At 34.3% G+C, this 24703-nt stretch overlaps 1 protein-coding gene across 2 annotated transcripts in view; it reads right to left on the bottom strand.

Annotated features, from left to right (window-relative positions):
* The window catches only part of LOC111046132, an 89540-nt gene that overhangs the window by 3628 nt on the left and 61209 nt on the right, over window positions 1-24703 (bottom strand). For both annotated transcript variants that reach the window (XM_039420773.1, XM_039420772.1), the window contains 2 exons: window positions 6542-6731; window positions 3050-4748 (listed from right to left, as the gene is read on the bottom strand). In XM_039420773.1, coding sequence (XP_039276707.1) covers window positions 3050-4748; window positions 6542-6728 — 1886 coding nt within the window. In that variant the 5' untranslated portion in view covers window positions 6729-6731. The remainder of the gene's footprint in view (window positions 1-3049; window positions 4749-6541; window positions 6732-24703) is intronic.

Here is a 24703-nt window from a genome sequence, read left to right as displayed (position 1 = left end):
ATTATCATAAATTTGCAAATTTCATAAATTGTTGAATGTTATTGGAGTTCTATTGTATTACTTCTTTAGGGCTACCTTTATAATAAATCAAAAGGGTACTGAGATTTATATTTTTATTTTATGACCGATATTTTCTGTTATTGTAATAATATTTATCTGTGACGTTTTTCAACTGTATTACATTATAAATAAATAAATAAATTTTATCAACCAATCATATCAAACACAATAATAATATACAATACTGCAAAATCTTGTACTAATAAACTTATACAAATCAATGAAAAAAGGTCCATCCCTCTTTAAGCATAAGCTTGTGCTGAGGGATGAGTCGTAAGAGCAATTACCTTATTACATAGAAATAATAAATGAACAAAATAATAGAAATCATCATCATCAAAGTGTGAAAGATAAATAAATAAATACAATTTTCAAACTATAATTAACTAGATTACGTAATTTATTGATGCAGTAACTAAATAATAAAGTTTTAATCATACAAAATAAGAATAAAAAATAAGAAATCCAAATTGATAAGAAAACAAAAATTATATAAACACAAAGATCTTTCAGTTACAAAACAGAATAAAATTATTCCTCTAGGAGTCCTTCTTTATACATTGCAAATTTATATATACATTAATTCAAATAATGAAACACAAGAGAAGAATAAATTACAGACAAACGGGAAATATAATGGAAAAATATGTACACAAATATGCTCCAATGAGAATAATATTCAAAATAGTACCCAGTACATCATAGAACTCATAATAACTTGCATTAATTACTTTGAAAGCAAAAAAAAAAAAACAAATTAACCAAAAGCAAACATGATAAGATGAAAATGAAAGTAAATATAAAACAAACAGCTAATAGGAAATGAATCGAAATACTGACAGGGAATGAATCAATCTTGTCTCAGATTGATAAAAGATTTTAAACAATTTTTAAACTTATTGAAGTTTGGAATGCCTGAAATTGAAAGAGGAAGCTCATTGAATAAACGAGGTCTCCTGGCAGAAGCATGACATGCAGCTGCAGAAGTCCTGAAACGATGCTCCTCCAGGGGCAACCTCACTTGCCTTCGAGTTGCATAGTTGTGTGGTACAGCCACAGGAAAAGCATGAGGTTTCAAATAAACAAACTTTAATAGGTTGAATTCATATAGCTTGGGTATTGTAAAGACTGAAAATTCCCGGTACAGGCCATCAGTAGGGTATCTTGTTAGTTTCCTCAAACACATTTTTATAATCTTGTGAAGTATGATTAACGGTTTCATAATGGAGGCACCACAGTTACCCCAACCTATGATTCCATAACTCACAATGGACTCTATCAATGCTAAAAATACCATTCTTATTTGATGAAGAGGTAAGACATGTCTTAGCTGTACAAATTTATAAATTAACCTTTTCATTTTTGAATACAGATAAGATATATGACTTTCCCAGCGCAGGTGCTTATCTATCATGATACCTAAATATCTAGCTTTCTCCTGAAACTCCAGTCGAACACAAGTACACTGATTATGCTGGTTGCAACCAGTGTTGTGGATAACAATATTGCAATCTTCAAAAACAGTTGGTGAACCTGCAGAAGTTAGCGAAAAGGGGATAACAACAGTCTTGGCAACATTTATAGACACCAGATTATCATCCAACCATTCTTTTATCACAGATAAACCATTATTGGCCAACGTACAAGCATCAGACCAGCTTGAGCAATGAAACAAAGCAACTGTATCATCTGCAAATGAGTATAGAGAACCGCTTTGAATATTTAAACTGAGAAGATCATTTATATAAATTAAAAATAAGATAGGATAAGATTGGATAGGATAGGATAACATTGTTTCTATACTTTTTGTTGAAAATAAAATATTATTATCAATATTTGGGAAGTCCTGCGAAACAGTGTACTTTAACACCATGGTGGTGTACAAGCAGAACACCACAGTATTTGAAACAAAAAAATTCAACTTAGAAATACTTATTACCAATTTTCTCTACTTGGTTTTTTGTGATCAGTTATATTGTTTTTGTGTTGAAAGTAATTTAAGAACCTATAAGGCTAGCTACACATATCGATTTTCGCTCGTATGATATTTTTCCGTACTTCTTCAAACTTCAAAATTCTTTTGGATTACTGTAAGCAGATGATTTCAAACGAGCTGTTTGTCAAGTTCCGTTTGATCTGATAGAATTCATGAGGACGGCAAAATATCGTACGAACCAAAACCGAAGAGTGTGTGTGCAGGGAATACATGAAAATTTTCTGTCGGAAATGATATTTTGTATCGACTTGTATATCTAAATTTGTTCACATTCCAATATAAATTCAGTAAAATTTGAGCAAATATTCGGAAAACATTTTAATGCTCCTATTGAAACTATAATCCAACTTAATAAGTTCTATCTTGTTTTTGCTACGTTTTACGACCTACAAAGTTTATAAAACTTGGATTTTCACAAAAAACTGATGGAAGTTAGATGAAACAAAAGTAAAAATCTAGATTTGGCATTTGAGCCATAAGTATGTTTAATGCTATTTAATTAGGATGATAGTTTAAACACATTACCAACTAAAATTAATTGGGAACATTTAGGAAATTGGCTTCTCTCAATTATTTGAGTGATTTGTGTTTTGTTGAGAAAATAAATAATATGTTATATTATACCTTACAAGAATCTGTTCCTTTCAGTGGTAAAATCACAGCACATCTTATGTAATATTATTTACTAAACTTGAGGTTTATTTTATCTTTCTTTTTTGCTAAATATTCAATTATTTTGAAATTTAAAGTTTACCAGCGAGCAAGTTGTACTTTTGCTGGTGGTGATTTTCATTTCCATTATAGTAAATAATGTTAATGTCTATTGTTGAATATCATATTGTATGTATATATTATGTATATATTTATATATTTATTATGTATATGTATATATTTCATGGAAATGGAACAATAAAATATTTGATTCTTAGTTGGAATTTCGACTGGTTTGTAAATTTTAGTTTTACATAAAATATTATGGATAAGGAGACTGACCTGTGTAAGACTCCACCAGGCTCAATATAAGAAATAATGTAGCAAGAGCTCTTGGCGGCTGGATCTTTCCTCTCAATGTAGACACCCAACTCTCCGGTGTGGTCCTTGTTGAACCGCATGCACTTGAACTGTTTATCCTCTATTACACTCGATTTAGATGGCACCGAATTTGAGAATGCCCTGCCTCCCATGATGCGCTGATAGAAGCTCAGACGACCATTCTCCTCGTTAGTCTCCTTTGGTGGCTTACACCTATTGCACACAAGAGACTCAATCTGCGCTGAGTCCTTCTCTTCCTCGTCAATTCTGTTCTCATCCAGGCTGTTAGTGCTGGATAAACTCCTCTTATAAGCCAAATTGAGTCCCACTGACTTCACATCACCTCTTCTAATACCGATATTAATTTTTGAGTTTCTTTTTCTGGAGAAGGATAGCTTCTCCTCGTCAGGTTCGCTTTTGGAAATTCTGCTAGGGGAAGATTTGCGACTGTTTGAATTTGTAATAACCTCTTTTTGTGGACTGTTTGAAGCTTTGTGAACTCCATTTGGAATATCATTATCAGTGTTGTTCTGAGGAGACTCAGCACTGTCTTCGGATTCAGATATACCCCGAATACAGCCATCTACTTCGATTATAGATGAAGTATTGGAGCCCGTCCTTGTCACAACCCTCCTCGACAAAGGCAGTAGATCAGAAGTCGTCGATTTTATGGAACCTCTCGGAGAATCTGATCCGGTCCTCGTAGAATCGCTCTCGTATCCGCTTTCATCTGCTCTCACAACGAGCAGATTGTTGAGCAAGGAACACAGGTTGTCAATCTGTGACACAGGGGTCGAATCAGGTCTCGGTTTCACCTCTGTTTTCGGGCGTCTCTGCAACTCCTCGAAACTGTTACCTCGACTGAAACTCTTCCCTCCTCCGAGACACATGAGCCGCTTTCTCACCGTATTCCTTCCGCTTTTTGGAGCAGGAATACTTTCTTCGGGTAGCACTGACAACTTGGGTTTCGGTTCATCAAAATTCCCAGTCGTTTCCCAGTCATTCAGAGATGTGGTGGAGTTTTTCAAGAATTCAATCTGCTCTTGTTGGGTCAACTCTTTGAAAGTGGTGAGGAGATCATCATAGCTGAGTAGTTTCAGAGAAGTTTCGGATCCTTTGCTAGCTGCAAGACTGGAATGATGACTAAGCAAATACTCCAGAAGGCATTGTTCTTCCAGTGGATTTTCTTCAAGAGGTTCGGTGAGCGCACGTTTCCTAGTCTTAAGTCCTTTCGATTCTCTAGTGTTCTCGTCTGATCCATTCGATTTACCTACACTGCTGATCAGTTCATTCAATTCATACAAATCTGACAAGCCTTTCTGGCATTCTTCCTTCACCCAATCACTTCCCAGTTCTTTGGCGTTGCGCGCTATGGTTTCAGTCTGCTGCTGCTTGCTCGCCCCGGAGGATGTGGGTGAATTCGCGCCTCTTGCGAACAGATTTCTCAAAGATTCAACACGAGAGACACGCCTCGATCTTGCTTGAGTGGTGTTCGGCCCAGTGGCTTGTTGAGTGCCTGCTTTGGTGTTGGTGTTGGTGTTGGTGCTGTTTGGTGACCAGTGACGTTTTCTCCCTGGTGAAACAGCCAACAGCTCAGAACTGTCGCTTCTTTTCAGTTGGTCCCATTTTTTCCCAACTCTTTTGCCCCAAGTTGCTAGTCCTGAAATGGAAATCAACAAATATTAAAATATACATCCAATTGAAGTTTGAAATATACATAAAGGGAGGAATTGACTTATGCATGTACGGGATAGGAAATGCACAATTGACACATTATCAAGTATGAACTAAAGCCGTGTCCACAATGAACAAATGTTCGACAAATATGTTTGTTGAAACAGTTTGGGCAAATTTTATTATGTTTGACAAACAATGTTTGCCCGTGGCCAGTGTGGACGCGTCACCAAACAAAATATTTGTAAGTGGGGAGAACAGGTTTATGTTTTACAGCAAACACTGAAAATGTTTGGAAAAACAGTAATTTTCGTTTGACAAACAATGAATGTCCAAACTTTTCAATATGTTTGTCCCTGAGACTCTCGACATACATGTTTGCCGAACACATAACTCGAACATGTTCAGTGTGGACACGGCTTAATGAATTGATCAACTTGCAATTTACAATAATTAAGATTCTGATTTTACCAAGGATGGTTATAGGTCTACTATCATTCTTTTTGATCAATCAATTTTTATTTCATAATCAAACAATTTATTCAATTTGTGATTAAACTGTTACACAGCTATAAAAGCCTAACCAAACAGAGCTTTCTCCAAATGATTCCGTGACATAATTGATAGCGCAGGTGCTCCATGAATGAAAATTTGGGGTTCATGGTTTTTGTTTATAATGAGAATTTTCTGATGAAAATAATAACTTATATCTTACGGTATATTATAACTTAATAATAATACCGTTATAATGGAATGAAAAATAAATGTTCTCTATTGATTGCAATCACCTTCATTTGTTGATGAATATATGAATGATGAGTGTAACTATGTAAAGCTCTGGCAACGTTGCGGAGCTAGAAAAGGAAAGCGCTATCTACTTTGTCGAATAATAGGCAAGGATAGCAACAGCAATGTTTATCAAATACTGTCATTATAACGTGGACCTCACTTTAGCTGTGACTTCACTATTGCTACAGTAGAAGGATCCTTCCTTGATTCATGTTATAATATTTTGTATTTCACTGCTGGCGAACAAGTTTCACTTATGCCAGTAGTGCCTATTAATTTACGTACTACTACATACTTATACAAAATTATGTATTATGTAAAGTATTACATTAATATAAGTACTGATTGTAAAATGTTACTTAAATGTTGTAAATAAATCTTATCTTATTCTTTCTTAGTAAAGTGTTTTTTACTTTGTGCTATTATTGCTTTGTTTATAGACAAGGATAACTATTGCACCATTGCTAATCAAATACTACCATTATAACGTGAACCTCACTGTATGAAACACATCTACAAATTTATTTGTAGAAATTGAAATGGACATAACCTATGTATAAAATATGGACAATTTGAAACTAAATTAGGAAATTGAAGAAGTTTTGGGCAATAGCCCATGATTTTCATGTGTTTTAAATTGTAAATTGAGTGTGTAATTGATGAATGTTAAGTGACACATAACCTAGCTACATTTGGACTGTTGTATAAATTGGAATTGGAACCGTTTTGGGCTTATAAGCCTGTGGTACTTTTCTGTAAGTTTTGTAAATCTGAATGATTAAATAAATAAATCAAATAAATAAATAGCCTGTTTATCTTTTCCGATTATTGTATTGTTCGTGCTAACCTAATAAATAAATAAATGCCAATAGATTATTATGAATTGAAAATAGAATATTCAATAATGATAAGCCCCATCCCATTCATTAATATTGATATCAATAACTCATTTACATTGTTCTATCTGTGAATACTAGTTCTGGTTGTTACCTTTGCGGTGAGGCTTGGGAGAGCCGGACAGAGGCGTCCTAGCCGGCGAGGCTTGACCCGAGCGTGTTTGCCGAGGCGGCTTGGCACACGCACTTGTCTCCACCTCCTCGACCTCCTCCTGCGTCAACGGAGACAGACTCACGAGCTGCGGGCTGGGGTCGGAGCATCGTCTCTTGAATAGTCTCATGACCTGCAACAAACATCCAATCAGATAATAGTATCAATCAGTCAATCAATAATTTTATTCAATATACATAAGAGAAATCAAAAACCAAAAAATCACAATCAAAAATAAATTTATAATAAAATACAAAACAGGCTTCATGATGGGGTGTGTTAAAAAGAAAAAAAGGAGGAAATATACCTAACCAACTATGGTTTCCCATGTAATAGGCAGGTAGAGGGCATAAATTAATGTAAGGAATGAACGGCGAAGAGGAGCGGAAAAGGGAAGAATTGGAGAAGAAGGTAGGAAAAAAAGAGAACAAATATGAGAAAAATGTCTAAGCAATTTCACTTTCAACAAATGCATTTGAAAGAAATGGCCTTTCAAACAGTAGTTAGAGTAGAAATCTCGTGACTCATACGTCGATATGGAAGAAAAAGTTACTGTAGGTCCAGATTTTTATCTCTAGTTTAGTTTTTCTACTAATCTTAGAGTCTATGAGGAAGTGGTCCGGAGTATATAGCAGGTAACCTGTCCAAAAACCGTCTTTTTTATACTCCAATATTAGATTTATTATTGTTAGACAGTCTCTTATTCCTAATTCTCATAAAACAAAATTTCGCATCTGACTTCTGCTGTGACTCCTGAGTACTGTTGTCTCATCTCTCGTGTAAATAAGAAGCTATAAAATATTTCTCTAACTCATGACTCATTATGAGCTAAACGATTGTGATGAATAAATTGAGATATCTCTAATCATTAATTTCAATATTCCATTAATCATAACAATTTCAATTTCGTTTACGATACATTTTTGACCCGCGATTTCATATATTGAGAAATGGTAATCGCCACCGTTTATGGTAATTATTATTGACTTATCAGATAAGTATTCTATGAATCAATTAACTATACCAAAACAACAATATGAAAAAATGTACTTTGTAATGAAATTTGCGATTATTCAAGACAGAGAAGTAGTAAATGTGCAATTCCCAATTATCAACCGAATTCCACGAAAATGTGATAGCTGAAACGATTTTATTCAGATTCAACATTATTGAACTTTGAACTATCATGTTTTCAAGTTTTCCTTATTCGAAATTCGCTGTATACATGTATTGTGAAAGTTATGATTTGTCGATTAGTCAGTCAAGCTAGATTTGATATTCAAGAATATGTCGGACTTTGATTCAAGTTATGTAACTTTTTGGAAACCAAGGATCACTGATTTTGAACATTGAGAGGTTTCCGAGCTCGAAATTTAGCTAAGTTCTGGACTTTAAACAGCTGGAGTGAGAAAATTGGCTTCACGAAACGAGGCATAGCACTACCTCCGTAAACAAAGCCATAGTGCATTCGTTTGCCGTCAGCACAGGTAGGGCATCTACACCAATAAAAACACTAGCTGATATGGATCAGCTGAAATCAACGAATTTGGTGTAGGAGCCCCATCATTGCTGACGTCATACGAATGCACTACGGCTTTGTTTACGTAGGTAGTGGGCATTGTCGCAGTCCACGTTTAAATTAAATTTCGAAAAACTAGAAAATTGAACACAAAATAAAATAAAGAGAAAATACTGTAAAGTTTCAGCTATTTTTAATAATTTAGGAATGTTTCATTTCGTCAAGGAAAACGTTTCCAATTATTATAGAAATTAGAAAATAAAAATTATCATAAAAACTGCCACTACGCCCCGTTTCAGAAAGCCAATTTTCTGACTCCAACTGTTTAAAGTCTAGAACTTAGCTAAATCTCGAGCTCGGAAACCGGCCCTAATTTTGAAAAATCTAGGAGGAGAATTGAAGTTTGGGCTTCGAGGTGCACGAGATTCACATTTTTAAAATCTATGTGCAGAATTTGGAGGTCTAATCACTCCCGTTTTTCCGGTATGCAATCCACAAGTTGACATGTTTTGATACGAACAAACCAACAAACACAACCCTACTCTCTCTTATTATATGGATGAATCACAAACGTATGTTTGTCTGTCTAAAGTAGATGATCCTTCCAACGGAACCTTTTGAATCACGATTCCTCGTTTCTTGATAGTTACTAAAGCTGCGCTTACACCAAAGTTATTAACAAAATGCCTATTTTTCCCTCCTTATAGATTCTATTAGATTAAACGGAGCTTGAGAAACACATATGCATATCATGTGTATGATGAGTTATGTCCCATCTAATAGAATAATATCGGGGCACCGAGCTTCACTCGTTATTTTTATTTATTGATAAACATAACACAATTCTCTAAAATGATCGTGTCCATATTTCACAGCTGGCTATATGTCATCTTATGAATTTCGGGGATGCGATATTTTGATTTTTCACATACTCACTCGCTCACTCACTTTTTTACTATCCACAGCTGTTTCAGCCAAGGATGAATTATCCTTTTAATGTCGTTCAGCGAGTTTTCCCAAGGATGAGATAGTGCAATCATAAACCTACTATGTTCCAAATTTCTTGAAAATCGTTAGAGCAGTTTTCGAGATCCGTTGAACATAAATATCCTGATATAAATAAATATAAATAACCAGATATAAAAATACAGAAATCGCTCGCTTAATAAAATAGGATATAAGGACGGAAAATAAACATTTTGTTAATAATTTTGGTGTAAACGCAGCTTTACCCCTGAATCAGCCACCACTTTAGAAATCGTCTTTGACAGGTGCAACTATAGGTGGCTATCATTTTCAGAAAAGAACAGCTTGCTGGATCAATTAGGCTAGATTCGACAACTGTAGCATATTAAGAGTCAGTCGTTCGAGGTTAACGTCCGGTCTTCCTTTATTGTAAGAAGGGATTGCTTATTCCCAAGACGATAACATCGGAGCGAGCCGATGTCGGTCTCACGGTGAAGTAGAGACTAAATGGCCTCCACTGGCCACTTGTTTCAACTATCGTTCTGTAGCTTGGGTCCTTTGTTACAGTTCCATTATCAAACTTTTCTGTTCCGGAAAGCAGTCACCCTTTCCGCTCTCTCGCTTTATTATAGGCCTACAGGTACTCAATTTCAATCGGCTTACTGACTGAATAATAGTCAGTTTTCGAACCGACTATAAGATCTATTTTTTTATGTTCACCTCTCAAATAGTCCAAACAAAGCTGCAACGCCAATAATTGTGTTCCAAAAATTCCCTCCAAATTTCAGTATCAACTAATATATTATTATTGTTGAACTGAACTCATCAACTATTGGAGTGATCCGTGGTCAGTGCTTGCGTAAATGCCTAGAGATTCCAGGTTCAAACTCCGTTCATAGCCAAAAGTTTTTGAACAGGTTACTCCCGTGTTATCGGATGGGCACGTTATAATTGTCGGTCCCGGCTGAAGTATGACAGTCGTAGGGCCATTGACGGCTTAAATTATATATATTCAGGCGAACAAGCAAGAGTGTATTCAGTAAAAGCAAGAATATTTACTTTTTACTCAACTATTATAGTTAACAAAGTAAATACGTAAAGTAGTATAATACGACTGCTGCAAAAGTCCTATGGAAATGCGTAGTATAGTGAAATCATACATGGCCCTATAAGCTCATAATTGACACGGATTTCAATTGATCGTAGGAAAGTTATAAGGCCAAAAGACGAAACAAATTGGAGACAAAAGAAGTTTTTACAAAAATGTCACATTTGAGAAAATATATCTCGAAAACTATGAGAGATATGGTAAAATGTTTCAGATACAACTTGTAGGCCGATTTGTACTCTTCAATTTTGTTGAGAATAATGTCCGTAAGATGCATTTTGCTTGAGATATATGCAAAAATCTAAATAATGGTACTTTCAAACCATTTTAGCACAAGGGGAATAGGGAATGAGGGGTGATATGGGAATTAGGGGTGAGTACTTCTGATATTAATTGTAACCAATCAATGGTTGAACAAAGTGAAATTGTCATGATGATAGCCAACCTTCCCAATGGAGAAGGTACTCAAAGAATAAGAAGACTTTCGATAAGTTTATTAATTTATTTATTAGGTTAGCAAAAACAATACAACCATCGGAAAAGAAAAAACAGTCTATTGCCCAAAACTTCTTCAATTTCCTAATTTAATGTTCACCCCCTAACTATCCTTGTAAGAGTTGCGGGGTCAAACATTGTGTATAGTTAGTACAAAACCAATAATGATAATATTAGCAATCTTATCTAATGGTGTCTAGCGGCTAGCTTATCATCTTTGTCCAAAACGATCCGATATAAACGGATATAGTAAGGAATGACTTTTTAAAATGTAGGCTATTATTCCTTTTTTCTTTTGATTTGAAGATTTCCTCATAGTTTAGGAGTAGTGTTGTGTTATTCTTTCAGGCCATCAAGGATCGAAAAATAATAAGTATAATTTGATAATCTGACACACAAAACTAATCTTTGTCTCTAGAGAATCATTATTAGAAACCAGAAACCACAAAACGGTTAAACTATTTTATTTAGCAATGCCGTTATACAATTATGGTTTGTTATGAACAGCGGCTCGAGGCTCTTGACTATTATAGTGAGGTTCAGGTTATAGTGGCAGTATTTGATTAACATTGGTGTTGCTATCCTTGTCTATCATTCGACAAAGCAGATAGCGCTATCCTTTCCTACATCATCAACGTTGCCAGCTCGTTTTTTAATAATGTATATTAACAAATAATTATTAATTGCTAAAGTTCCTGTGGGGGTGGGGGTGGTTTGAATGTACCATTTTTTTGTTTTGTGCATTATTTATCTCGAACAATATGGGTCTTACTAGCATGATCTTATACAAAATTGAAGCTTATAAATGGCCTACAATATTTGTCAAAATATCCAATCTCAATTGCTGAAATGTATTATTAAATCATTAAACAATATATTTTCTTCACGAATAAAATATAATTGATGGTTTTGAACAAGAAAGATTACATCACATATACAAGCATCAGCTATCCTCTATAGAAGGCAGAGAATCTGCATCACTGTTCTTCTATCTTTCTCCACTGCCATTATAACGTGGACCTCACTGTCTGATGATGGCAGGCAGTGGCAAAAACCGGTATTATTGGTGTACTGTAATATAAAATATTAGATTTTCGACAACTTGTTGCAGCTAGGTGGGGAACCGTGAAAGGTTAAACTTGCAATCCTGCAATCGAGATTGTGAGTGATAAAGCCAGGTGCTTCAGAGAAGAGCGACTCCGTTGCAAAATTTGATACAACCTTAGACACTCCAAATCTTAATGTATCTTTTCTAGTCTTGAATCTTTTCCTCATTCCAAACTTGTAGTTCTGTTAACAGCAGACCTCGCGTAGTTATAAACAACAGCCTCCTTCATAGAGTAAATTCTATCCTGTCTTGTCGTGTCGGCGAGATATCGGTGTAAAACCGGTCAATGGCTGATTTGGCTGTTTGGGTTCATGTATCGACAATGCTAATCATTTGTTGTAAACAACTACTATCAAAAAAATTTAATTTCCTACAAGACATAGGTACTGGCAACTGTTTAGCACGAGTTGAGAGCAGAGAAATGTGGAGAGAACGCTAAGCTACATTGAGTTATTAATATTGCATGCGTCATTGAATGCAATTATTATTAATAGTCCACTGGACAGTTAATTAATCATGAATAATTATTTAGTCTGATTTTTACAGTGAAATTGGATTATGGAGCAAATTCTATTTACTTTTATATTATCCTTAAAATGCAAAATTTCAAAAAACCTTATATATATACGCCGACGCGCAATTCAAAAAGGAACATACCTGTCAAATTTCATGAAAAATTATTGCCGCGTTTCGCTGTAAATGCGGAACATATAAACATAAATACATAAAGAGAAATGCAAAACCGTCGACTTGAATCTTAGACATCACTCCGCTCGGTCAATATTCTTTATTGATTCATACAATAAGTAGGCCTACATCATCATGAAAATGATAGGGAGAGAAAAAATAAGGTAACCTCGTGCTATTCCTCACCCAAATTTATATAAGGTTACACATAGTCCGAAATAGATTGTCTTAATAAACAGTGGAATTGACTTTATTGAAGTTCTGACACTGTGTAACTTGTAAATATTTGAAAAAAAACACTTACTTTTGTTGGAGTATTGAGGAATGCATTTCACTCCTGAAGAGGAGCTTCATCAGCCTCATGAGGCTGATACTCCAACAATACTACAACAAAAGTAAGTGTTTTTTTTCAAATATTTACAAGTAACACAGTGTCAGAGCTTCAACAAAGTTATTATATATGTTTCGTCATGGAAAGCAAATTCAATTTCAAGTAGAATTGAAATCACGATTTAACATGATTTCTAATGGATCCCATGAATTCATTCTTGCTTGGCTAGGCTCATTGGAATTCATGAAAAGAAAATTTTTACTGAACGAGAAACGTACCTACTATACTAATCTTATCTAATAGTCCAGCTCAATAGCGAATAGATTCAATCTGTTTATTCACTCCATAGAATAGAATAGAATAGAATAGAATAGAATAGAATAGAATAGAATAGAATAGAATAAATAGAATAGAATAGAATAGAATAGAATAGAATAGAATAGATAGAATAGAATAGAATAGAATAGAATGGAATAGAATAGAATAGAATAGATAGAATAGAATAGAATAGAATAGAATATAATAGAATAGAATAGAATAGAATAGAATAGAATAGAATAGAATAGAATATAATAGAATAGAATAGAATAGAATAGAATATAATAGAATAGAATAGAATAGAATAGAATAGAATAGAATAGAATAGAATAGAATGACTTCTTTATTTGTTGACGGGGCGAAGTTTGGACAGTAATGTCCACTTTACCTCGTCGTTAGCAGAAAATACAAATACAATACAAAATATGCATAGATAATAAAAAAAGATAGAAACTTTAACACGGGAAAAAGCAATAATTTAAAAGATTTTCAATAGATTCTTCTCCACTCCTGATTTGAAAATAAATTTTCAATAGGATTCTTCTTCATTCCTGATTCGTGAAAATCAAACTGAAAAGCATTATCTCAACAGATTTTATTTTTATTATTTACAATGCAAATTACACTAATGTAATAACTTCTTCTTCTTCTTCTTCTTCTTCTTTTTCTTCTTATTCCTCCTCCTTGCCTTTTCGCATTATTTGGGTTACTAATGTAATAACATTGGTAGATAAAATTGAATTGGATTAAATTGGTAGATTTGATTAGATTTTACAACTTGACAACAAATAAACATCGCAGGCATTCTGTGTTCAGTCTTTAAGAACTTCTACACTTTGTGTTGTCTTTTATGGATGTAGAACATGGTAATAGGATAGCACTGAAGCCTTGAAGCTCTAAGAATCATCATGCTCGGTGATACACTGATACGGCTACAAAATTAGGAGGTTCAAGCCAGTGGGTGTAGCTTAGGGCTCCATGCAGTGGGCGAATGTTGGCAATCATTTATGTGAGCGACTAACATGCGTTGTGCGTGCGAAGGAAAACAGGTAACCGGTGTGGGAGCAAGCGAGAGGAATAATCGATGAATAGTTCCCAACACAGGAAAAATAAGTCGAGTTCACCGGTGTTAAGCTCAAGAAACGCCCAACAGCAACTGAACTTGGCACACCGATAAACCCACACTCGAGTTTTCATTTCAGGCTCACACAACATCAATCCTTCGAAGATTAATCATTGCTGATTAGCTTTGAGAAATTCTTATTGATAGAATAGAATAGGAAAAACGTTTATTGAATAAATAAGCTACCTTAAGCGAATCTCAGAGAAGCTGCTTGATAAGGTACCATATACAAAACATGTAAATTCAAATATAAATAAACCTATATATCAGTGAACTTTATTTTTACTTAACAGTTAGATTTACTCATCAGTTTATTACGCTGTTAAATTTACTTAACAGTTCAAATTATCATGATAATAATTAATTGTTGGCTCAGTTCTCAAACATCTCAAAAGTAATTCTGCTGATGATGATAATAATCATTACTCATGTCAGAGAAAACTTATACAAGATTGTTTCATTCTCTGCTTATGTTCTGGTTCTGGTCTTAATTTCAAAATTAAAATGTTTTATTGGTGGCAAAAATAAAAAAATTACAACAGCTTAGAAATACATAATAAACACAATACAAATATGAAAAATGGGAAAATACTATTACAAAATAAAATGAAAGCCAATTGAGTATTTGCATCTCGAGTTACTAGACCTGTTTGAAACGGTAATATAAAAATTAATTACAAAACTAGTGCTAAAAAGTAGTTACTGAGGCCGACAGTCGCCCATGAAGTGACACATATTACCATAGATGAAGGATAAGTAATATACTATATTATTCTTGTCTCTGATATTACTAAACGGTATCGATGATTTATCAATTATAACTTTGAAGTATATTGTACAATATTATGATATACAAGTTTATAAGGCTACATGGAAATTAAGATCGAATCAAGACGAAAAATCAATGTGACATGCATGGAATAATATTCCAATCGAACTGATACCGTTTCAATGGGGAATCAAGGAACATTAATCCTATGTAGAGAAATAATTTCTGATTAGTTTTGAGAACTTTTTATTGATTATTTTGATGATAATCATCATTAGCTTAAGTTCTGAACATAATTTGAATCTAGAAGAAAAATTATTATAAGATGACCAGAGTTATTCGGTTAATCCACAATCAAATTGGTACAGCTTCAATGAGAAATGTTTAGTAAAATCAGAGATTACGTTTCGATTGTCTCTTCAACTAAATTTAAAGCTGGTTTCGCCCACAATAATGAACAGTGAAATATGATTACGGTATTGCTATATTGCTATATTGTCTTATTGGATTAAGAACTTATAGATATACAGGGTGGGGCAGAGTGGACTCCCTGATATGATCGGTTAACTGTATAAAAACCATACAAGATTATTACAAAAGCTTTTTATTCCTGAAATATAAATACAATGCAATTTATTTTTCATCAAGTTTTAAAATTGATATCATCCAGGTGACAACCTTGACGAGCGATGCACATATTCAGGCATTCCATGAAGTTTTCAAAAACTCTATGCAGCATATCTGGCGTTATTCCAGTGATAACATCAACAATTGCTTCCTTAAGGGCTTCCAAGGTCCTTGGTCAAACTTTGTAAACCTCAGATTTGAGGTAACCCCAAAGAAAATAATCGCATGGGCTTAGATCGGGGGAGCGAGGGGGCCATGAAACATCCCCTCGTAATGAGATCAAGCGGCCAGGAAACCGTTGTTGCAGAAGTTGGCGAGAGCGACGGACGGTATGAGCCGTGGCACCATCCTGTTGAAACCAAAAGGCTTCCAAATTATTTTCCTCACCATACTCCTCAATTCTGGGAAAGAAAAAGTTCTCCAACATCTGACAATAGCGCACAGCGTTCACAGTAACGGTTGCACCTTCCGATTCAAAAAAGTAGGGGCCAATTATGCCTATGGAGGACACAGCACACCACACAGTCACTTTTGGAGAATGAAGAGGTTTTTGGTGAAGAGTTCGTGGGTTTTCAGCTGCCCAGTAACGAAAATTTTGTTTATTTACTGTGCCTGAGAGGTGAAAATGTGCCTCATCACTAGACCACAGAATAGTGCCGTGTTGTAAAGAAGCCAGTATTGCATTGCAAGCATCTGTACGTTTAACAAAATCTGCTGGCATCAATTCTTGAACAACCATCAACTTATACGGGTGTAAATTGAGGTCTGAGTGTAAAATTCGCCTCACCGTTCTGGCCGACATTCCAAGAGCAGCAGCATGTTTCCGCACAGAGCGCGATGGAGATTGTTCAATAGACGCTCTCACCGCCATTATGTTCTCTGGTGTCCTCACACTCTTTGGTTGTCCGACTGGTTTTCTAGGCAGTGCAGATCCGGTCGCCCGTACACTTGTAATCCATTTCCTTATGGTTTTAGCATCGGGAACACTATCATGACGATTCAAACCAAACCGTCTAAGAAATGCACGCTGGGTCGCCACCACACTATCCTTATTTTTAAAGAACGTTTCGACTACAAAACCACGATGCTCGCCAGTCCACGGCATGGTGTCTACTAATAATGGCGTCTTTTCCCCCACCACATGGAACCTCTCCCACTCCGCTAACTCACGCGCGTACTCTTCAGTGACTGATTGAAACTAGGGAGTCCACTCTGCCCCACCCTGTACTAGCTCGGCCAGGCTGGATAGGAATAGTCCTATTAGAGCTCAGGTGAATTATATTTTCACTGTTAAAGTTCAAATATTCTTTATTCTATAAAAAATACAAAGGTTACATTGCAATACACACCATGTTTTACTGGAATAAAAAAACTTTCACTGTTAAGAGCGAATCCAGCTTAACGAAGAAACGAAGAGAAATAGGTTTTTTACATCGACATCATCCACTACCTCCGCAAACAAAGCCGTAGTGTATTCGTGTGACGTCAGCACAGGTGGGGATCCTAAAAAACACTAGCTGATATAGATCAGCTGAAATCAACGATTTTTTTTATTGGTGTAGGAACCCTACCTGTGCTGACGTCACACGAATGCACTACGGCTTTGTTTACGGTGGTAGTGCATCATCCCCCATTGATATGTTTTAATTAAAATTGTGAATTACGATTTGCTTTTGATTCTTTTTCAGCTCTCTGTGATAATGCGTTCTTTAAAAAAAAGGAAATAAACCTGCTATTATTGTTTCTTTTACCATTTCAAACCAATTTTAGATAGCCGGGTGATATTTTTTTTTCGAAACTTTCATTCATCAAAATTTGGGAGAAAGCCAGTTTTGAGCCATGCCTGTTGTGTTCTCGCAATCATTTTTTTCAATTGAATTTAATTTATTGCCAAAAATCACATACAAATACTTGTAAAATACAATCAATTCGAGTAAGCAATATACAATTACCTACAAATAGACATTGATTGTAACTTACACAACAATATAGCCTATTATCAATTTAATATTCGGTACTGCTAACATAATATTCCTTGGGTATTGGGAGTGAGTTGTATATTATATTGGAACAATAATTTGTGAATGTCAATGAAATAAATACTGCGAGATTTTGATAGTTGTGTTTTTAGTTCATGAGTTCGCTTCTTAATTTGGTGAATTACGTTTCTGTGATAGCTTCCACTGATGGGTGAATGAGGTAGATGAGTTGATGTAGATCTGAATATATTGGAGGAAAAAATATTTTAGTAGATGTGTGGATAGAAGGGCAAATGTGTAAGACGTTTATCAAGTTTACCCTCAGGCGATATGAACTGTTCCATGCCTCAGATTCGAAGCGCTTGATCTACAGAGATGATGAGGATAGTAACAAAAATCATAGCTCATCAATAATGGGAATAACGATAAATCAGCAATAGGAGATACAAAGTTTAATTGCTTCCGTCAAGCGAAATTACCTGTACTTGATCAACTTTCATAACATTCAATCTCAGATGCCAATCTTTCATCTTGATAGAAAATTCCATTACATATAACTGTGAAATCTATTTCAGATTCACTCGACAAGCTTATTTTACTGTGACGAAACGTTTGTAGATGATCGGTGCTATCACAGACAACCATATCTTTAGTGAGGTCCACGTTATAATGGCAGTATTTGATCAACATTGGTGTTGCTATCGTTGTCTATCATTCGACAAAGCAGATAGCGCTATACTTCTCTATAGTGAGGTCCACGTTATAATGACCGATTTTGATGTTTCTATCATTGGTGTTTCTATCATTGTCTATCATTCGACAAAGCAGATATTGCTATCCTTTTCTACAGTGAGGTCCACGTTATAATGGCAGTATTGTATTAACATTGGTGTTTCAATCATTGTCTATCATTCGACAAAGCAGATAGCGCTATCATTTTCTATAGTGAGGTCCACATTATAATGGCAGTATTTGATTAACATTGGTGTTGCTATCATTGTCTATCATTCGACAAAGCAGATAGCGCTATCATTTTCTATAGTGAGGTCCACGTTATAATGGCAGTATTTGATTAACATTGGTGTTGCTATCATTGTCTATCATTCGACAAAGCAGATAGTGCTATCATTTTCTATAGTGAGGTCAACGTTATAATGGCAGTATTGTATTAACATTGGTGTTTCAATCATTGTCTATCATTCGACAAAGCAGATAGCGCTATCATTTTCTATAGTGAGGTCCACGTTATAATGGCAGTATTTGATTAACATTGGTTTTACTATCCTTGTCTATCATTCGACAAAGCAGATATCGCTATCTTTTTCTAGCTTGGCAATGTTGCCAGACTGTTTCTTAATATTGTAGAAATAATATTGATTGACAAAATATCAAATCTCAATAATTATAAAAATTCATTATTCAATCATTGCCGAATAGATTATCTTCACGAATAAAATACAATTGATTATTTAAAAAAAAAATGAACAGTTAATAATAATACATCAGCTATCCTGTATACATTGACAACGCTGTTCTCCTATCTTTCTTCACTGCCATTATAACGTGGACCTCACTTTATGTATCTATGATGCTATTTTGTAAAGGACAACAACACATTAAAGCATGCTCGTTAAATCTCCATGATAGAAGACGGTTTGGTAATGCCGGTTGGAAGAAGCACATAGGCTTACTGGATAATTGGCTGAATGTGGATTTGTTCCCAAGACGAATGGTGAAATGAAAGGTTAAATGTGTTCGAGATTAGCAGTCTCTCTCTTACGAGTTTATGTAACTCTCGAGAAGTCATCAATGTAAAGTAAATTTGTATGGCTTTTGTTGGTGGGGAGTCCCTTGCGGGAAGGTCCCACCGCCTGAATATATAATTTTAAGCCGTCATCAATGTATTGGATTGCTTCAGTGCAAAATAACTGTAGTTATTATATCATTATTATTGTAGTCACTATATCAACAAATTATTCGTTTTCAGCTGTGAATAACAAATAGTGAGTAGGTTTTTGATTTTGTATTCAACTTCTTTAAATAAGTGCAATATTTCTAAAGTTTTTAATTTATTGTGATACATTCTGTAATTTATTTAGAGTATAAAATCAACCTCCAAAATTCAAAATTTTAAATCATCATTCTTGGACCGAAAATCAAGTGACAAAGCAGTGTGTGATTACATAACCTTATCTTTTGGACAACATTAACATTTTATCAAAATTTTTGGAGAGAAATAGTACAGGCTCAGCCTAGTTTTTCCTCCAATGTCATAATTGTATTATGATTATAGTATTTTATACAATAAATGAATTTAATAAATAGTCATTAACAAATAAAAAAATAGTTGGAAGAAGCAAGATTGATTCTCGTATTACTTTACAGACTATCGTCGATTAACGTAGGACTACCTTCAAAGCAACTGCATAATATTATTTCAAGTTCAAAGTATAAATTAATATAAATTCCAGTATCATAAGAATACTTTGGTTTAGATTAGCAGCACTACGCAAAAATTGTTTATGTTTTATGTTAAACATGAAGAAGTTTATGCTCTACATTCGCATAATAGCCGCGCAAGTAAGAGCCAGTTCACATGACAGCGATTTACGTTCGGTTGTCGCGCGGTTGACAAACCGAGCGATTGCCAGGTATAGGGAAACACATGGTGCCGTACACATGCATCGCTCGGTTTTAGTAGTCGCCGGCGGATCGCGGCGGTTGTAGTCTCAGACTACAACCGCTTGGTTGTCGCTCGGTTGCCGGGCGGCTCGATATACTAGAGCAGGCATGAGAGCGTACACATGTCTTCAGTCAACCGAGCGGTTTCGATCAGAGCATTAATATATGTTTAAGAGTAATATAGTAATAAAGTACATAGATTAAGAAATTAAGATTGATTACATAGATGTTGTACCTAGTAATTATTTATCATAACCGAGCGCAAATCGCTCATGAATCGCTGTCATGTGTACGAGGCTGGCAAACCGAGCGATTTGCCAACCGCGCGACAACCGAGCGTAAATCGCTGTCATGTGAACAAGCTCTAAAGCTATAGTGAGGTCCACGTTATAATAGTAGTTTTTTATCAAGATTGGTGATTAAGCGTTCTGTATTCTCTGTAAGAATATCAAATTATCGAAGATTTCATGATAAAAGATATCATTTGAATAAATTGACGAATTGGATAATTGAAATTTGGTCAAAAGTCAGTGTAGCCTGATGATTCAAATTGGTTTGAGTGGAATTCCGATTTAAAAATAAGATGAAAAAAACTTTCACATCATTCTCATCCAACATTGACAGATCTACTTGAAAGATCTAATGAACTAAAAGATTTAACTTCTTGAAAGATCTAATAAACTGGAAGATCTAACTTCTTGAAAGATCGGCACAAAAGCCGGCAACAGGGTCCTAGAATCATTCAGTTCACAGATGAAAGTGACCTCCACCATCTTCTTCTATTCACCGTGAATTTCTGTGAAGCTGAGCAAGATTGATTGATTGATTGATTGAGTACTTTATTTATGTAGATTACAATATATACTGGCTTATACACTTATATACAATAGCTTACAATACAGCAAAGTTATAAATGAATTTACATAATATAGACTAAGAAAATAACTATTGAACTGTATATGATATGAAAAAGCAATTTGTAATATAATAACTATAGATAATAATCATATTGTTATGCATCTACATAAATTGGCGGAGCTTTGGACATATCAAGAGTGAGAGAGAGAGAGAGAGAGAGAGAGAGGAGAGAGAGAGCATTGGTAAGTATAATATGAGAATGATAATTCATTTTAAAATTGAAACAATTTTCTGATCACAGAGTTGAAGCTGGTCATCTTCAACTTTATCTCAGGCTGATCTGTAATTTCCATTGAAAATTCAAATTTTATTACCTCAGTTATGACTGTATGGCCTTGACGAGATAACAATGAATAAGTCGATTCAGAGTGAATTTCTAGTTCTGTATTAATGAACAGTAGATACTGAACATTATTGATGAATGAAACGCAGTAGATACATGACTGTAGATTTAGTGAGGTCCACGTTATAATGGCAGTGTACGATTGACAATACTGTTGCTGTCCTTTTCTATCATACAACAACAGATAGCGCTATCTCTCTCTAGCTTTGCAATATCGTCAGTTTGGCAGAATATTTTATTTTTACTTTTGACAGTGACTGTACAAACTCAGCAGCCATTTGTTTCTTCATTCTATCAAAATACTTTGGTACATTGTCAAAGTCGTATAATTGATTTAAAATGTATTTTTGAAACAATGAAATAATTTTTAGACATTACCGTATGGGAAACACAAATTAAAATACCTGAAATGACATTTTAAAAGTTGATAACTAACCATCGTAGACTACTTCCTCCATGCTTCAGTTAGACCGACTCGTACCGGTATAAATAATATTGAAAGGTTATTTCATAATTATTTCCATCGAAATTACTTATTTTAAAAAGGACTTCTATTTTTCTATCATTTTTAAAAGAAATTGGAATAGAATACCTACCAAATAACTTAATTTCTGTTTTTTTGAAATTCTGATTAGTGTATCACAGCTTTTTAAATTAGCCGCCATTTTAGGTTTGTATAAAAATAAAAATCTGATGTTAGTTATGGAAGCGAATTTTTTAATCAAATTATGAAAAATATATTTTCTTGTTTATTTTGACATGAAATTGATTATTTATCAAGGAAATAATAATAATTATTATAACATCAAATTTAATGGGATGAATTGAGTAACAGCTGTGTACAATCAGTGGCAAAATGGAGAGACTTGGCTACGTTTTACTCCTACCTTTCTTCACTGCCATTATAACGTAGATCTCACTATAGTAGACTTTTTCATTCACACTAGCCGATTCAGAATGAATTTCTAGTACTGTTTCACTGAACAGTAGGTACTGAAGATTATTGATAAAATTCAGTAGATATAACATGAGTAGACAGTACACTTTTTATTCACTCCATACCTATCACATGTCTAATGACACAATGACGTAACATAGGCCAACTCCCTGATGCAATATAGTAAAATCAGCCACCGCAGTGATCCTGTTCCTTGGAGATAATAATGAACATAATGACATGAATGATTTGATACTGGTGTTAACGAATGCCAGTTTTCATAAACAACCTTGAAGCCTTCAGTGATTCTGCACGAGTGATCACGTTGAGTTCAGAACAAATAATTTATTGAAACTGAAGCCATTTTTGTATTATGGATTATCATATTATATTATTTTATTATGTACTAGCAGATAGCTCGTGGTTTGCACCGGGGAAAACTTTGTGTTATAAATGCAATCTCCTTATGTCCCAGGAAACCTTAAATTGTGTTTTTATAGTTGCGTAAGCTTGAATCACAAATTGAATAGATTTTTTCCAATTGATAAATTAGAATGGATTGGATGATAGCAGTGAAAATAAGCCTATGTCCATCCTCGGTGAATCCAGAATCTTTATGTAAAATTGCAAGTTAATCAGTTCATGAGTGATAATGCCGCGTCATTCGTGTATCTCCTATCCCTAAGTATCTCCTAGTAGAGAGTTAGTGGGAAGGATACTTCGAATATTCTTTCCGAAGAATGGACATTGATATGTCCAAAGCTCCGCTAATTTATGTAGATGCATAACAATATTATCTATTTTATCTATAGTTATTACAAATTGCTTTTTTTCATATCATATACATCTCAATTATTATTTTCTTAGTTTATATTTTGTAAATTCATCTATATAATTTTGTTGTATTGTAAGCTATTGTATATGAGTGTATAAGCCAGTATATATTGTAGTCTACAAAAATAAAGTACTCAATCAATCAATGTACATGTCTAAGCATTTTTTTTTAAGATGGAAAATTCTTTTCTTTATTATATATTATGAGTCCCGTCCCCACATGTTTGGAAGAAAGATGCGGAAAAGAGATGACATTTTTAGTTTTTTAATGATTCTGTGGGTATTCCTGCCAAGAGATTTAATGACATATTTGGATTCTCATGTTGATTTCTAATAATATCACGGAACTTTTTGTGTAGTTGAGAAGTTGATATTGTGGTAATTATTCATATTGAATGAAAAAGACTAAGAAATTGTCAAAAAACCACAGATTTATTGATACTTGGAAAGACCGGTTTCGGTTATTACACCATTGTCAATCTTTGATGAGTTCATCAAACAACCGGTCTTTCAAAGTATCAATAAATCTGTGGTTTTTGACAATTTCTTAGTCTTTTTCATTCAATAATATCACAGAACTCGGTGGGAAAATGTTCTTGCCGTCTAGCAATCAAGCCACTAAATAATGTTTGGCCTATATTAAAGATGCGATATTGATGATTGCATGTATCTGATTTTTGGCTTGGATAATAAATTGATGAGGTGAATTGAATTTTTTTGAAGTGCATGTGAACTCCAAACTGAAGGTGATTTCAAAGCACACTCATTCGAGATATAGGTGAAAAGATAAATGTAAGCAGTCTTTTATAACATGTATTTCGTATCATAGGTACAGCACTAGAAACAGAGATAAACTTTTACATTTGCAAAGCCATAGACTTGAGTTCTACAAGAAGAAGCCCACATACATAGGAGCCAAGTTCTATAACAAGCTAACGACGCGAATCCTACAAGAGCCGAATTCCAATAAATTCAAATTGGAATTAAAGAAATATTCAACTGAAAGAGCTCTTTATAATATTGAAGAATATCTGAATGAATGAGTTGAATTGTATTGTATGTTTGTATTGTTGTATGCTGTAGATGTTTTATTTGTTTCGTATTTCATTCTAAATTGTATTTAATCAAGATATATATTTTTGACACTATTCATTGTATACACTGTACAAATTTATGAATAAAGAAATTATGAAATGAAATGAAATGTATCTTCTAAGACTAGTCTTTTGTATCAAGTGTGCAAACTGATACTGTAACAATATCATAATTATTAAAACTGTGCTTTATATAACAGTTGTATATAACATATAATTATGTGTGTTCTATATGTGTTGTAAGATACAATTTTATAAACTGTGTGA

The sequence above is a fragment of the Nilaparvata lugens genome, chromosome 2 (assembly GCF_014356525.2).
Source record: "Nilaparvata lugens isolate BPH chromosome 2, ASM1435652v1, whole genome shotgun sequence".
Lineage (NCBI taxonomy): Eukaryota > Metazoa > Arthropoda > Insecta > Hemiptera > Delphacidae > Nilaparvata > Nilaparvata lugens.
The sequence above is the reverse complement of the archived record's forward strand: the minus strand, read 5'-3'. Positions and strand labels throughout refer to the sequence as shown.